General features: G+C 37.3%; 1 protein-coding gene and 1 long non-coding RNA gene across 4 annotated transcripts; one reads left to right on the forward strand and one right to left on the reverse strand.

Moving 5' to 3' along the window:
• Nucleotides 1–249: 249 nt before the first annotated feature.
• gabrp (gamma-aminobutyric acid type A receptor subunit pi) lies at nucleotides 250–13,063 on the reverse strand. 2 transcript variants are annotated; one of them, XM_067457499.1, is made up of 10 exons: nucleotides 12,994–13,063; nucleotides 6,768–6,851; nucleotides 6,568–6,680; nucleotides 6,419–6,486; nucleotides 6,123–6,340; nucleotides 5,913–5,995; nucleotides 5,660–5,797; nucleotides 1,345–1,497; nucleotides 1,051–1,244; nucleotides 250–962 (listed from the first exon to the last, which is right to left on the reverse strand). In XM_067457499.1, the coding sequence occupies exons 1-10, from the start codon at nucleotides 13,002–13,004 to the stop codon at nucleotides 645–647; spliced, it is 1,380 nt and encodes a 459-aa protein (XP_067313600.1). In that variant the 5' UTR covers nucleotides 13,005–13,063; the 3' UTR covers nucleotides 250–644. The 2 variants fall into 2 exon arrangements, with proteins under 2 accessions (XP_067313600.1, XP_067313601.1); XM_067457500.1 differs by lacking the exon at nucleotides 12,994–13,063 and adding an exon at nucleotides 8,982–9,195.
• Nucleotides 827–6,761, forward strand: LOC137092942 (uncharacterized). Of its 2 annotated transcripts, XR_010908368.1 has the most exons (5): nucleotides 827–920; nucleotides 1,042–1,225; nucleotides 1,353–1,522; nucleotides 3,177–3,216; nucleotides 5,952–6,761. It is a non-coding gene; the product is annotated as an uncharacterized lncRNA (long non-coding RNA). The 2 variants fall into 2 exon arrangements; XR_010908367.1 differs by lacking the exon at nucleotides 3,177–3,216.
• Nucleotides 13,064–14,693: the final 1,630 nt, after the last annotated feature.

Genomic DNA, 14,693 nt, shown 5'->3' on the forward strand with positions numbered 1-14,693 from the left:
CGGAGATATATCCAAATAAATCACATGAGATGGCTGAATCTATGGATATGTAGATTGGAAGGTAGATGGATATATGGATGAGTGGTTGATTAAGTAGTTAGATGTTTCATTAGCATTCACAAGCATTAGGCGACATATTTTATTTTTATGGCCAAAGTCACTGCTTATTTGAATTGTGCCCTAGAAATATTGTAGAATCTTACTTTTTTTTAATTTCACCTTCAAATTTAACCTTCTTTATTTCCAGATTTGAATCTCAGTTGTTACAATGAATCCCACGTACATACATGCATACATTGACCATTATCGGTTGGTTTTAATATGCTAAGTGCTTACATGTGCCTACAGCGCATTACATTATAGCAAAGCAAGAAAAAGAAAAAAAAGGGTAAAGTATTGAACCCTTATAAAGCAGCCATATGAAGGCAATTGCTTAAGAAATACATACATCCTGCAGCAGATGTGTCCTTAATGTGATGTATGTGTGCCCATGTAATTTTCACTTTCATTGTTGCATATTTTTCTTCGTTGCAACAGTGAACCATGTAAAAATCCAGCTCAGTGTGTAGGGCACTATTCCAATGCCCTTCGTTTGAGTAATATTTTGTTCATTTATGTAGATGGGAGGTTGAGTTTTCAGTACGTTAGAATAAAAGGTAGTAGAGCCAGTAGAAGATATTGACGAGGAGAAATGCCATAGGGAATAGTATTCTTGAGTGTCTGTCAATGTTGTGAGGATTTTCAATGCTCATCATGGATGCTGCTTGACGAGACATTTGCTTTACAGAGGACAAACTGCAGCCCTTCTCTTTCTTCTTGTCCACAGCCTCATTCACTTCACATTCCACAGATTGCTCAGGGGTCTCCTGCTGAGTGGAGACTTCCGTCTGCATCTTTTTGGGTGACATCGAATTGACCAAGTGAGTCGTACCATTTGACTCTTCAAATTCTTTGAGTAGTTCCTATGAAAAGGTCATTTAAAAATGTTATAAATTAGTTGTAAATGTGTCATTTTTAACACATTTTTAAATGTGTCAACAGGTGGCTCACCCTTTGCACATCTACAATGGTCTGGTGCTGCATGGTGCAGAAATGAGCGCAGGCATATTCCAGCAGAGCACCAAAGATGAAGGTGAAACAGATGCCGAGATAGACGTCGATAGCCTTAATGAAGCAGTTGGCATTAGGAAGTGAGGTCCTGGCACCCATCATTAGTGTAGTCATGGTAAGAACAGTGGTCACCCCTGTCAAATACATGAATTCGATAGAGAATATTGAGTTTAATTTGTCTAGATATGTTTTGTAGCACGTTTGCTATAGTAATAAACTTTTGGAATCACTGGCCGATGCAGGTGCGAGCTGGTACGGAGGACTGACTGATCCAGAAAGACACCCATGACAGCACCACCAGCAATGTTGAGGGCACATACGTCTCCAAAATGAAGAACAGCACATTTCTACGCAAAGCGAAGTGGAGCACTAGCTTCGGGTAAAAACCTGCAACAGATCCAGAATACTGCAGGTAATTCATACACATTTTTCCAAAAAAATACTATAATAATACATAGAAATGGTTCATTTGTAAACTGTAAGTTACCTTACCAAATACGATATCATTTCCTTATTTGAAATGCTTTTAAATTATGTTTTTTTGCAAGGAAAAACTATGAATTGCCATATCATTTACTATGAAAAGCAGTAATTATATTGGGGGGGGGGGGGGGGGGGGTGCATTCAGTTTCATTCAATCTCATCTTGAGTCAATCTTGAGTACCTATATGGTAATATTGCACCCTTCATATCTCCGAAAATTCTTTAGTTTTAATATATTTATAAAAGAAAGATAGGCTGTGCCGAGTATTTCCTGAAAAAACAGAGTGGCTGGAGCTAAAGAGCCACAAGCACGCACAGCTACTGCTTTAAGAGCGTCTGTGAAAGCTGTGACATCCTTAAACGTGGAAAAAAAGTTATCCTAAATAAACCAAGGCTATCAATCAGATTTAAGCATACAAATATGATCCAGAATCTGATCCGAAGCTGAAACTGAACAGGAGCATCAGTAACACCAGGATGTCTCTTTGTGGCACTGTAACTGTATTTGCTCAGCGGCTTATCAACATTTGTGTGTGTTTACAGGGAGTTTATGAGTACATGATTTGGTTTATGGACTATTGTATTAGACTAAATGTTAGCAGTAGCAAGCGGAACGGTTTTGCAGGTCAGACTACTGCATGTTTACATTGAAAATTTATTTGAATGAAGTGTGCTTTGTGTGAACGACACCTAGCCTAAGTTTTATATGAAATAATGAATTTTTAATTCAACACCTATACTGTTCAGCTAAACAAATGTATTTAAACACACACCATACATCGCATGCTCCATTGATAAACGATCATGTTGAGCAGTCACGCTTTCTGAAAAAAAACGCGTTTATGGGTGTGCGCTTTTGCTCTCTCGCTCTGGTCTCGCGTGCGCCCTTCCAGGAGAAGAGCCCATTCAAGGAAATTCCGCCCCATATGACGTCACATAAAAAACCTTTCCGAAACTTGTGCCATACTCGAAACCATACGCGAAAAACCATACACGAAAACTTGTGCCATACTCGAAACCATACTTGAAAAAACTTTCCGAAACTTGTGCCATACTTGAAACCATACGCGAAAAACCATACACGAAAACTTGTGCCATACTCGAAACCATACTTGAAAAAACTTTCCGAAACTTGTGAGAAACCGGAAGGAGTGTTTTTGACACAGAAATACTCCATTAAACGTCCAACTTATGTTTCGAAACTTTGTCCATGTTTAGCATGGGAATCCAAGTCTTTAAGAGTGTAAAAAACTCAAGTATGCATGCAACAGCATTCCACCCATAAAAATAGTTTTGTTTTAGCTTATTTTTGTGTAAAATTTTCTGTTATTTAGTAAATGGTTTGTTGCTTTCTGTTTTACCACCGTAAAAATTGTCATCATTTACTCACCCTCAAGTTGTTCCAAACCTTATGAATTACTTTCTTCTTCTGAAAACAAAATAATATATTGTAAAACAAATGCTGTACAGGTCCAGGGCCCCATTGACTTCTAATATATGGGGAAAAAATGCTATGGAAGTCAATGGGGCCCATCAATTTTTTGGTTACCAACATTCTTAAAAATATCTTCTTTTGTGTTCAGCAGAGGAAAGAAATGTGTACAGAACTGGAACAACTTGAGGGTGAGTAAATGATGATAGAATTTTGAATTTTTTTTTTCCGGTGAACTATCCCTTTAAGGAAAAAAGCAGTCGTTTTGGCTAGTAGATTGCCTGGTTATACTATTTTATAATTATATAGGAAATATATAGTATAAGGTGTAAAATATACAAGCACCATAATGCCATATTGTATCAATCTAACGTAGAAACGTGTGTAGATCCGAGCGCAGATTTCATCTTACGATTCATGTGTGATTCATGAAACATTAGTATGCTGCGAATCTCATCGTACGGTGATAAATGTGGCTGCTGAAATCAATCTTTTAAAAATCACGCCCTTAAAAATTCTGAGTTTAGTAGCCTTGCCCCGATACGAAATGTAACCAGGCCAAGAATAGGACATAATCTCATGAAAGAGAAATTGACCTTACTCCAAAATAACCCATTAACCTTGCAATTACAAACAATTACATTCATTTATATGCATATATCTGTAAATACAAGTCATTTACAAACTATAGCAATTTTTTCCCTCACTCCACAACAAATCCTTTAAAGGATTATTTAACCACAAAATAAAAATTCTGTCGTTAATTACTCACCCTCATGCCATTCCAAACCCATGAGACCTTTATTCATCTTAGGAAGACATCATTAAAAAGTAACCCATGTGACTCCAGTCAATGGTTTAACCTCAATTTTATGAAGCGCAAACAAATCACTTGAGTTGCTTCATAAAATTGAGGTTAAACCACTGGAGTCAGATGGATTATATTAATGATGTCTTTCCTACCGTTCTGTACCTCGAATGTGGTAGTTGCATAGCTCCTAATGGAGGGACAGAAAGCTCTCGAATTTCATCAGAAATATTTGTGTTCCGAAGATGAATGAAGGTCTCACGGGTGTGAAATGACATGAGTGTGAGTAATTAATGACAGAATCTTTTATTTTTGGGTGAACTAACCTTTTAAATTTAAAAGTTCAGAACAAGGATGAAAAATAAGTAGTCCTAGCTCTTATTTATATATTAAACTATAAAGTAAAATACAAAGTAGGCTATAGTGAAATTCATTATCATTTATCAATATTATTCATTAACATACAAACATCTTTAAAGTGAAACTGAATCAGCATTGGGCACAAATATGTTTCCATGTTCGCCATGTAACATTTGGTTACTAAACTATTATTCAGTAGGCCAATATCCATGTATAACATCCTCCTTCACATGCAGAAAAATGTGTTTGGTCAGGCGTTGGGCATGTTGATTTTACAGTGGACCATTTCAATTGAGCAGTGTAACTTTGATGTTTGGTTGACTGCATTTTAGTTTGATGATAAATGGCTTAAATGTCAAGTTAGCAACGCTAGAACTGATATGTTGTGCATGCGGCACTGTGTATAGTGAGGCGCCTGCATGCACCATCAGTTGGATTTAATAAAATAAACATATAATAAAACATATACAATGCATTAGTAATATATTTTATTCCTTTTATATAGTTCATTTTATTCTGTTTTTCTCCATTCACCCACACTGCAGGTGCGTATGTGTAAATCCTCATGTTCTGTTGTTTATGCTGCTATGTGAAGCTAAACCTCCTGGAAGAAAAAACATTAATGGTATTTTTAATGTGTCACAGACACCTATCTATTGTGATTTCATTTTAATTTGACATTCTAATCTAGTCGTTTAACGGTTAATGATTGATTAAGGAGCTTTGGTTGTCGGACACTGTCAGGAAAATTAACTAAATGAACAAAAGGCTCTCATTACAATTTACTACTGGATGTAAGTTCACCCTAACTCAAAAACTTGTGTACTCAAGCTGAGACCTGACGTGAGATAGTAGCCACCGCTCACATCCATAAAATAGATAAGTTTCACATGAAAACGGCCGTAAGCCAGTTTGTTTCATAAATATTGACACTATTCGTATGGTGTATTTCTGACATTAACTAGATATTTTTTATAGTGTAGACCATTTCTAGCAGCGCTAGCAACACCAATGCCATGAGTTCAATTACTGAGGAATACATGAACTGATTAAATGTACAGTGGTACCAAAGATAGTATGAATTTTAGTCCACTGAATATCAAACTAAATGGCATCTGCAGACAAAATATGCTATCCTTTTTCTGTATCGTTGAAACCTAAAACCTCTCTGTGTGCAATATTTTGCTTGAAATATGTGCTTGTTCTGTTTTCTTTGAAAAAGAAAAAAGAAATCAAAATAAAACCATTTGGACAATTTTGTGTTATCTAATGCAATGACATCCGTGCAAGTCAGGCTTAAGTGTCCAAATTCTTTTTTTGGACACTGTAAACCATGATTGCGCTGTAAGCCGCTTAGGAGAAAGATGTCTGTTAAATGTATAAATATACTAGACTGACTAGCACTTTTCAGTAAAACAAAATGTAAAAGTGGCCAAGATATTCATAGGGAAATGAGATGGTGATACCTGTTTCATACACGGCTTCAGATACGGTGGTGTAGTAGCTCTCTACACTGTACTGGGCCAGACGCAGTGTATCTAACCCCTTCACGGAGTCATTCCCTCGGGTCCAGTAAAACACCACATCCTGTAAATTATAGCCCCCTGAAAATGCATTCGTACACATACAGGTTTAAGGGTTTGTACAGCCTGCTCTTGAATAATCAATAAAATATGCGTAGAAATCACATTTGGTTTGTTTGAGAGTGAAGACACTTACAGCTTTCTAATTGCAAAGTACACTCTTGTCTATCCATAGGATACTTGGTGAGGTCCATGTTACAGGCGATGGTAGCTGTTATGCTGTGGAGAAAAGGAGGAATATTGATTGAACCATTTCAGTAGGGAGGTTCCCCAGGCGCACATACAGCTGCCTGATGCAGCTGTTCAGCCTTTGGTAAGAAGTCTTCAATTCAGAATTAGTGTTTACCGAAGAGCGTAGAGGACAGTGCCATTGCTGAAGATGCGGATCAGACGGTTTTCCACTGTGACATCATGGAGGAAGGACCGCTTAGAATCAGGGATGAACGTATCGGGAATCCACAGCAAAGAAACCAGCCGTCCATCCAGACTCAAACTTTCATTTCCAGGGAATATCAGTCGGGAATCTTGCCATCGTTGTCTTAGGAAAATAGTGGCTGTGTAGTCCTATCAGTATGTGAAAAGAAAAGAATCCCATTAGTCTCAAAGAAAGTTTACAGGCTAGATTATAACCATGAGTAGTACCATATTAATCTCGGAGATGGCATCAATGCTGGCAATATCCAAACTCATTCCAATTTTAACTGGCCCCTCTGTGGGAACAAAGAGATGTGTTCGTATTATTCATGTTTTCATTCTCAATCTATATTTAATCAACTGCAGTTGGTCTTTACCGTTAAAGTTCGGCCTTAGGTATCGATTGTAGCCTTTCATCAGCTTCTGTATGGTGGGCTGCAGCTGTGAATCGTTCCACTCGCCATACTGATTCCCATGGAATCCTCTTTCACTGCGAGACAGGGAGCAAAGTTACGGCCAGTGTGGATGGCCCGTGATTCATAGTCTCAATGCGTCAGTTGTTTATCTCTTCACTCACCCGTTTGTAATCAACAGAAATAGATTCGTCCAGAACAGAAGATAGAGCAGCATTCTGTGATAATGCGATAAAGATGAGCAGTGGCTGTGAAGAGAATTTAAAGGGTTAGTTCACCCAAAAAATGAAATTTATGTCATTAATGACTGACCCTAATGTCGTTCCATACCAGTAAGACCCCCGTTCATCTTCGGAACACAGTTTAAGATATTTTATATTTAGTCCGAGAGCGTATGAAAGTGTATGCACACTATACTGTCCATGTCCAGAAAGGGAATAAAAACATCATCAAAGTAGTCCATATGTGACATCAGTTGGTTAGTTAGAATCTCTTGACACATCAAAAAAACATTTTGGTCCAAAAATAACAAAAACTGAATAAACGACTTTATTCAGCATTGTTTTATTCAACATGCGATCCGAATTATGAATCAATCTGCTGATTCATAACCGTTTGAATCTTTATTTGAGGATTAAAAACAAGCCAGGAAGAGAAGACAAAGCTGAATAAAGTCGTAGTTTTTTTTGTTGTTGTTATTTTTGGACCAAAATGTATTTTTGATGCTTCAAGATATTTTAATTAACTAACTGATGTTACATATGGACTATGTTGATGATGTTTTTATTACCTTTCTGGACAAGGACAGTGTGCATACACTTTCATTGGAGGAAGAGAAAAGCTCTCGGACTAAATATAAAATATCTTAAACTGTGTTCTGAAGATGAACGGAGGTCTTACGGGTGTGTAACGACATTAGGGTGAGTCATTGATGACATCAATTTCATTTTTGGGTGAACTACCCCTTTAAGAAAAAAGTTTGGTTAAAACTGTCTCTATCAAGAATGGATTATGACCGGTCGCTGTATCGCACCCTTTCTTGTCATCTCCAGGGATTATACAAATTAGAGAATAAGATCATTCATTAGATCTTAAGATCATAAGATCTAATCATGCCTTTGTATTCCACTTCGCTACGTCTGATGTAATTGAGATTTTAAATTAAAATTATGCCTGGAAAACTAAGACCTTCAGCTTTAGCTTCTCATCCAGTTTATCAAGTGGATGATTAAAGCATGGGTTCCCATTGTTTTTGACAAATAAATCACAATTTCTTCATGACCTCTTTAGTCGTTTTTATTTTTTTTATTTTTTTTATTTATTAACTCAATAAAACAGTTTGGTAATTAATTAAACACTTAATTGAGGACGACATATTCAATATAGAAATGTCCATGACTTTTCCAGGCATGTTTAAAAATTCCAGATGTTCGGTGATTGTGGGAAGCTTGTCTGCAATCTCTTTCTGCAGTATTAATATCAATATATAATTATTAAAGGTATTAGTACATGAAGGCAATTAATTAGTTTTACACATTTTAAACATCCAAGCACTACCAGTATTAATTTTCCATTTGCATTGCATTGTTTTTAAGTGTCTCACAGTTCAAGGTCCCAGGACACTGGTCCTGTTTACCCTCATTAATTCACATAAACCATGTAAACCTTACCACAAGATGGCAGCAGTCCTCTCTGCCCGCACACAATTGCTCCACCACCAACCTTTCATTAATGTAGTAGCGGACATGCTTGCCTCAAAACACACCAACAATAACCACTGCAGTTATTGTCATGGGACCTGATCAAGAAGTAGTCCATAATGAAAGGCACTGGACCATTGTACCACGGATCAGCCCCCACCAACCATTTCTCTCGCTTTTTTTCTCCCTGCTTCTTTCAATCTAAGTCTTTCTCTCCCTCCCTCTTTCTCAATGGATTTTTTTTAGAGTAGAGCAATCTTTCAAAATGTCAACACGTCTACTAAATGAGTCACATAAAATAGACCTTTTGCACCCTGAGGTGTGAGAGAGTACAATTCTTGAGATTATCATGTGTCAACAATTTCACTTGTATATTTTTATATATTTTTTTCCCCAGCTTTTCCACTAGCTCTCACTTGTATTAATTTGAAAATTCAGATGCAAAAACTATAACATATTCTCCAGAATGCAAACAGTGTTCCATCTTCCTTTGGCTCGCCACTCATCTCATCATTCCCACTACATACTCGTGCTCTTTCCCGTCTTCAGTTATTCCTCTTCTCCACCTCATCCCTCCATTCATCAGCTGTCCCCGTCTACTCTCTGTCATGCTGCATGAACATCACAATGACAGCAGTTACCTGTAGAGATATGAGATGCAAATCATTGTGACTTTACCCTTCACTCTTCTTCTGGGTCTCTCTCTGTTGGTGCACCTGTAAAAATGATTCAGGTTGATAAAGATGTTTTCAATCCTTAAATGACTGTTCCTTTATCTTGGATCTTCTATGCCTTCTTTCATCCAAATCTTGTATTGTTTCTTGGTCTCTCAGCATCCAGTGTGACTCCTCCGTCCAAGCATGGCTTCCCTCACACTCGTCACTTGACTGGCTCTGAGAATATTCCCTCCTCTCTGCATCTCCCATTCCCCCAACCTCTCTCTCTCTCTCTCTCTCTCTCTCTCTCTCTCTCTCTCTCTCTCTCTCTCTCTCTCTCTCTCTCTCTCTCTCTCTCTCTCTCTCTCTCTCTCTCTCTCTCTCTCTCTCTCTCTCTCTCCACATGTGCTGCACAGCTGTGTCAGATGCCTGTGATAGCACCTGTAGTATTACAGATGAATCTTGTTCATTGCTTGGCTCCCTATAAATCAATGTCATTAACACTGTCATGTGGCTTGTGACATGCTGCATTCTTTCAATTGCTCTTCTTTTCACTCAACTGCCTCCCTTACAGTTTCAATCACAATGCAAATTTTCTCCTTGTTCCTCGTTGGAAATTCACATCCATGTCTTTCATCTATTTCGTTTTTCTGTATCTCCCTCATTTTCACCATGACTGCTACTTTTGAAGTGCCTGTGATACAATGTCATTTTATTTCTTATTTCTCGTTTCTATCTCTGCCTCTTGTCATGCTGTCTTCTCTACATCTTTTCATCTTGCTTATTCATACCTCTTTTTTTTAAAGATTGCTCCGGAGAGTGAGTTTATTGTTCTATCGCGGGGATTTTCACTGCCTTTTCTATTGCCCACCTTTGGATAACACCAGAGCTCAAAGCCTTACCCACACAAAATTAGTGCAACACAAAATGTTTCACTGATTTAGAACGCACTTAGTGTCACAAAGTTTTACACACCTCCTATACTTGATTTTATCAGACAATCCTATGTGACCATAAATTTAATCTGTCCAGAATAATTTTATGATAAATGTAGGTCATAAAAAGTGAAAGTGAAATTAAACATATAACTGAAAACTTATTTTTAGCTGTATATTAGATAATTTGATTGGCAAAGGCTATTTTGAATAACTTCTCCCACTACTTTTTACCGTTAGTACAAATAGCATATTCCTTTTATTTAAACTCAAACTCAATTTAAACGTATTACATTTTTTATTTAAACTGTGAATAGCATCTATCACTGTTACCATTTGGTGTAAAGATATCTATTGCTATTTATATCTGTTACAACAGTATATTTACACCCAGTGTTATTGGCTGCTGCCATAAATGAATCAAAGCTGACTATGATTAGCAAATGTTTTCAATGGAATCGTTAACTAAACTTATGCTGTGAGGCTCTGATGCTGAATAATGATAAAATAACCCTTATAAAATGAATACAATACACGTTTAAGTATATGGTACATAAGTTCACAGTTTAGGACACAACTAGGTGTCAGACTGTCAGTATCAGTAAAAGAAAACTTTCATATTAGCCAGTGCAGCTTAAGTACTTACTTTGTGACTGTTAAAAAAAGAATAATAAAAAAAAGAATAATGCTCTACTGTATATTAGTATAACTCATAACTGTGAGTAGTAAGAATGTAATCTAGACGTATTACATTTACAATGTTGTTGTTGTCATGTGTCGGTTGCATCGCCTCACTGCTATTCGCAAATCATCTTCCATGATCTCTTTGGATAGTGAAGAGTCGTGTCAGGTAGTTTTTGTTTACTATTTTATAATTGATACTATTTTACACCTACTATATAGTTAGGAACTATGCATATTCAGAAGCAGCCATGGACATTCAATCAATTTCAAAGAAATATTTTTGTTGCAAAACGAGTGCAAAAAATGCAAAAACTATTCAAAATGAAACCGATTCCTTTTCGGCCTGTGTTTGGCTTTATTATTTAGCACTATGAACAACTTTGAATGTTGTAAATAACAAAGTTCATAAATAACCAACCTTGGGTTACTTCTCAAGTAACATATCAATTTGACAGCATACTTTTTTTCACTTGTGTGTCCATCAAAGTCTTGTCCCTTTTAGCTAGGCGGTCTTCCCCGTTTACGCTTTTGTTAGATGGAAAGCTGCCGGAGAAGCACAGCGAGCCTGCTTTAATCATACCCCTGCGGGCTGACCGGCTCGCTATGATTAAAGTGGACTCCTCTCGGCATCCTCAGGCTCTAAGCCCACACAGCATTGTAAACCGAGGCGCTGGATTCAAACCTACGGCTAAATGAATGTTTGACAGCACAGAGACACACAGGTGACGTCTCGGTAACCTCAATTATGTAACCTCTGCTGTCTTCCTCGAGGGAAGCCTGATTTCCTTCTTGGATTAATGTTTATCTTCTGGTGCAAATCAGACGTTTTCTGAAAAAGGAAACTTTCTCAAATGACACCTCCACAGTTGATGCCGTTATTTTCATGGGACCTTGTTAAAAGCTCCCAGCCTTTGCTATCTTATTTGCAAGGATAATAACGCGGAGCTTTGAGTGAGAAGCACCAGGTGTGTCCTAGATGAAGGAACAGCCTGCATGTGTCATCCTCCCCATTAGACCTGCAGACATCAAGCGTGGACTGGTGGACTATTGAGTGCCAGCAGAAGAACTTATGCCCAGAATAACCCTAGAGCATGAGAGGTGGATGGCTGAAAATCAGGTGAATGCCACCAAACACCTTAGCACATGAATAATTATTTCCTATCATCTTGGTTCCCATCACAATCCAGGTGACAGATTATCAACACCTCTACTTCCTTCTCTCCTCCTCCACTACGCTCTTTAATTCATGTTACCTTAATCTGTCCTCTTTCCATTTTTGTGGAGACCTTCACATGCCCAGGCTAGTAATGGTCTCCACATCCACTTTAGTAGATCACTCAGACAGTTTTATAATTACAAAGCCGCATGGCAGTACAGCTCATACATGAAAGTGAAGATTGAAATGACTTCCTGCATGCTTCATGACCTCATTTGTCATCACATGACTTACATTCATTCAGATAAATCCACCAGCCTGCCATTTACATGCAGGTTACTATAATATATCAGCTCAGCCAGCCAGTCTGCACAGTTCTTTCAATTTCCATTATCTTATATTAAAATAAAGACTCCAATAAGACCCAAATAAGTTTTTACAGCTCAATGTCACAGAATAAGCTTTTAAAGGGATTTATCACCCATGACAGTTATGTCATTATTTACTCACCCTCATATTTTTCCTAATCTGTATGCAATGTAATTACATGCAGGTCATTTTTTTTAAATGTGAGTAGAATGTAAAAACATGTATGTACACAATAAGTGCATTGTGTCAAATTATTAATTTAAATGTTACATATAGCCATCTAATAAAAAAGTGGGTCCACTTTTGGTAACATTAGAGCTCATTGACTTCCAATATGAACAAAATGTTTTTTATATTCAATCAAAGAAATAATGTCATATGGTTTGGAATGACATGAGGATGGGTAAATGACCACACAATTGACATTGCTTTAAGTTTCACAACTAACTTTTTATTTGATCGCTCTTTGCTAAATCATTTATATGTAATCATGTTTTTTAAAGAACCAGGAAACCAATATTTTGATTTTAAAAATCTATAATCTAAAATAGCAGCTCAAGTAGGGAAATTGTTTAAAGCTTTATTTATCCCCTTGGGTCAATTAGTTTAGGCTCTCATGATGCTTCACATATAACACTTGACACGTATACATTCGAATAATCAAAACACAAAATGCTGCTAAAAATATGGTCAAATGTTTTACATAAACAAAGTGCCTCAGGCACAAAAGTAAATTTATAATGATTTGTAGAACATCTAAATGTCCTTAAATGACACTGTTCTTAATAATCCTGCAAACAATCTTATATTATTTGTAGCTATTCTGTATACTTATTTTTAAAGACATTAAATGATCACTCACTCATGCATGCACATTTTGCTGTACTCACCTTTTTTTCATTCTAGTTCAGTATTGAGTCCGAATGTGAATGTTAAAGGTGTGCTGGTTGGGAGGATGTGCAGATTCTGTGCCTATCTCCTTTTCTCTCTCTCTCTCTCTCTCTCTCTCTCTCTCTCTCTCTCTCTCTCTCTCTCTCTCTCTCTCTCTCTCTCTCTCTCTCTCTCTCTCTCTCTCTCTCTCTCTCTCTCTCTCTCTCTCTCTCTCTCTCTCTCTCTCATTACTCTGTCTCTCTCACACTCTGTCGCTCTCATTTACTCTTTTGTGGGCAGGACACTCCAGTGTTCGGTTTTCAGCAAGGAAAGAGAGTGCTCCTTGTCTGCATGCCAACCATAGGGATGATGTGGATGAGTACATGGCATTAGCAGGATTTGATCTATGCCAGACTTGTCCCTGAGGGATATTAACCAGAAATGACATTTATAGGATATTTCTCATATTAAAACCTGTCAGATTATCAGCCGCATGACATCATTTTCTGACCACATAAAAATTCCATTATATGTTCTGCAGTGTCAAAGGGTGAAAAAAAAAAAAAATTCTAGAAGTTAGGATAATCCGCTAACATCCACTGGAATTACGTAAGAACAGACATGGCTTTGGGAGGGTGAGCTATTTAGTAAATATTTTATATTTAGATTTCCATTTCAATTGTGTACCTGACTCCTTTCTTGCTTTTCATAGCAGTTGACTCACATCCTGAATAAATAAACAATAAACCACAATATCGACGTCACACAACCACGTGTTGACGGAAGAGGTGAACTGGCAAATCAGATTCACCAGAAGCTGATAAAAAGACATTCTCCACATTCAACGAGGAGAGGTAAGTGTAATCATTGCTAACAAACAAGCCATCCCCTTATTTATTATCTCTGGACATGTGCAATAAACGTTTCATAACTAATTTCCCCCAAGAGGATTTTCTCCATTATCCTTCCATTCGCTTTACCTTTTATTTGTTCTGCATGTGCCTAATACTATATAGTTAAAACCAAAACAGTGTAGACATAATATGCTGAGGATTGCAATCACACATGCATAAGAACCTCTTAAAACATCTTTAGACATATACGTAGACTTACCTTTAGAGCAGACAGTTGGCGAAAGGCTTAAATTCCTTTGTAATGGACCCATACCACCCCCCCACCCCCCCCCGCCCAAATTTTTTTTTTTTTTTTTTTTTTTTTTATAATTGCCTACAGAGAGAATAAAATTATTAAAAAATCAGTAAGTTTATATGTGAGGAAACAAGGTGTGTGGGATATCAGCACCAGTGTGCTGTTGTTGTGTTTAGCAGCTGGAAAGGATGAGTGCTGCAGAACTGTACCTTGGGCATATGTTGACACATTCATTAGTGCTGTATAGAGATGCCTGCACACAGCTCATTTATTTCTCTCTCTGGTGAACAATGTAATTGACCGTCACAGCGCAAAGCTTTTTCGAACATGCAACTGAACTGGATTTGCTTTCTGCTATTAAAGGGTTAGTTCACCCAAACGGTTATGAATCAATCCGCTGATTCATAACCGTTTGTATCTTTATTTGAGGATTGAAAACAAACCAGGAAGAGAAGACAATGCTGAATAAAGTCGTATTTTTTTATTTTTTTTTGGACCAAAATGTATTTTCGATGCGTCAAGAGATTTTAATTAACAAACTGATGTCACAAATGGACTACTTTGATGATGT

Source organism: Pseudorasbora parva, chromosome 11 (assembly GCF_024679245.1).
Source record: "Pseudorasbora parva isolate DD20220531a chromosome 11, ASM2467924v1, whole genome shotgun sequence".
NCBI classification, from domain to species: domain Eukaryota; kingdom Metazoa; phylum Chordata; class Actinopteri; order Cypriniformes; family Gobionidae; genus Pseudorasbora; species Pseudorasbora parva.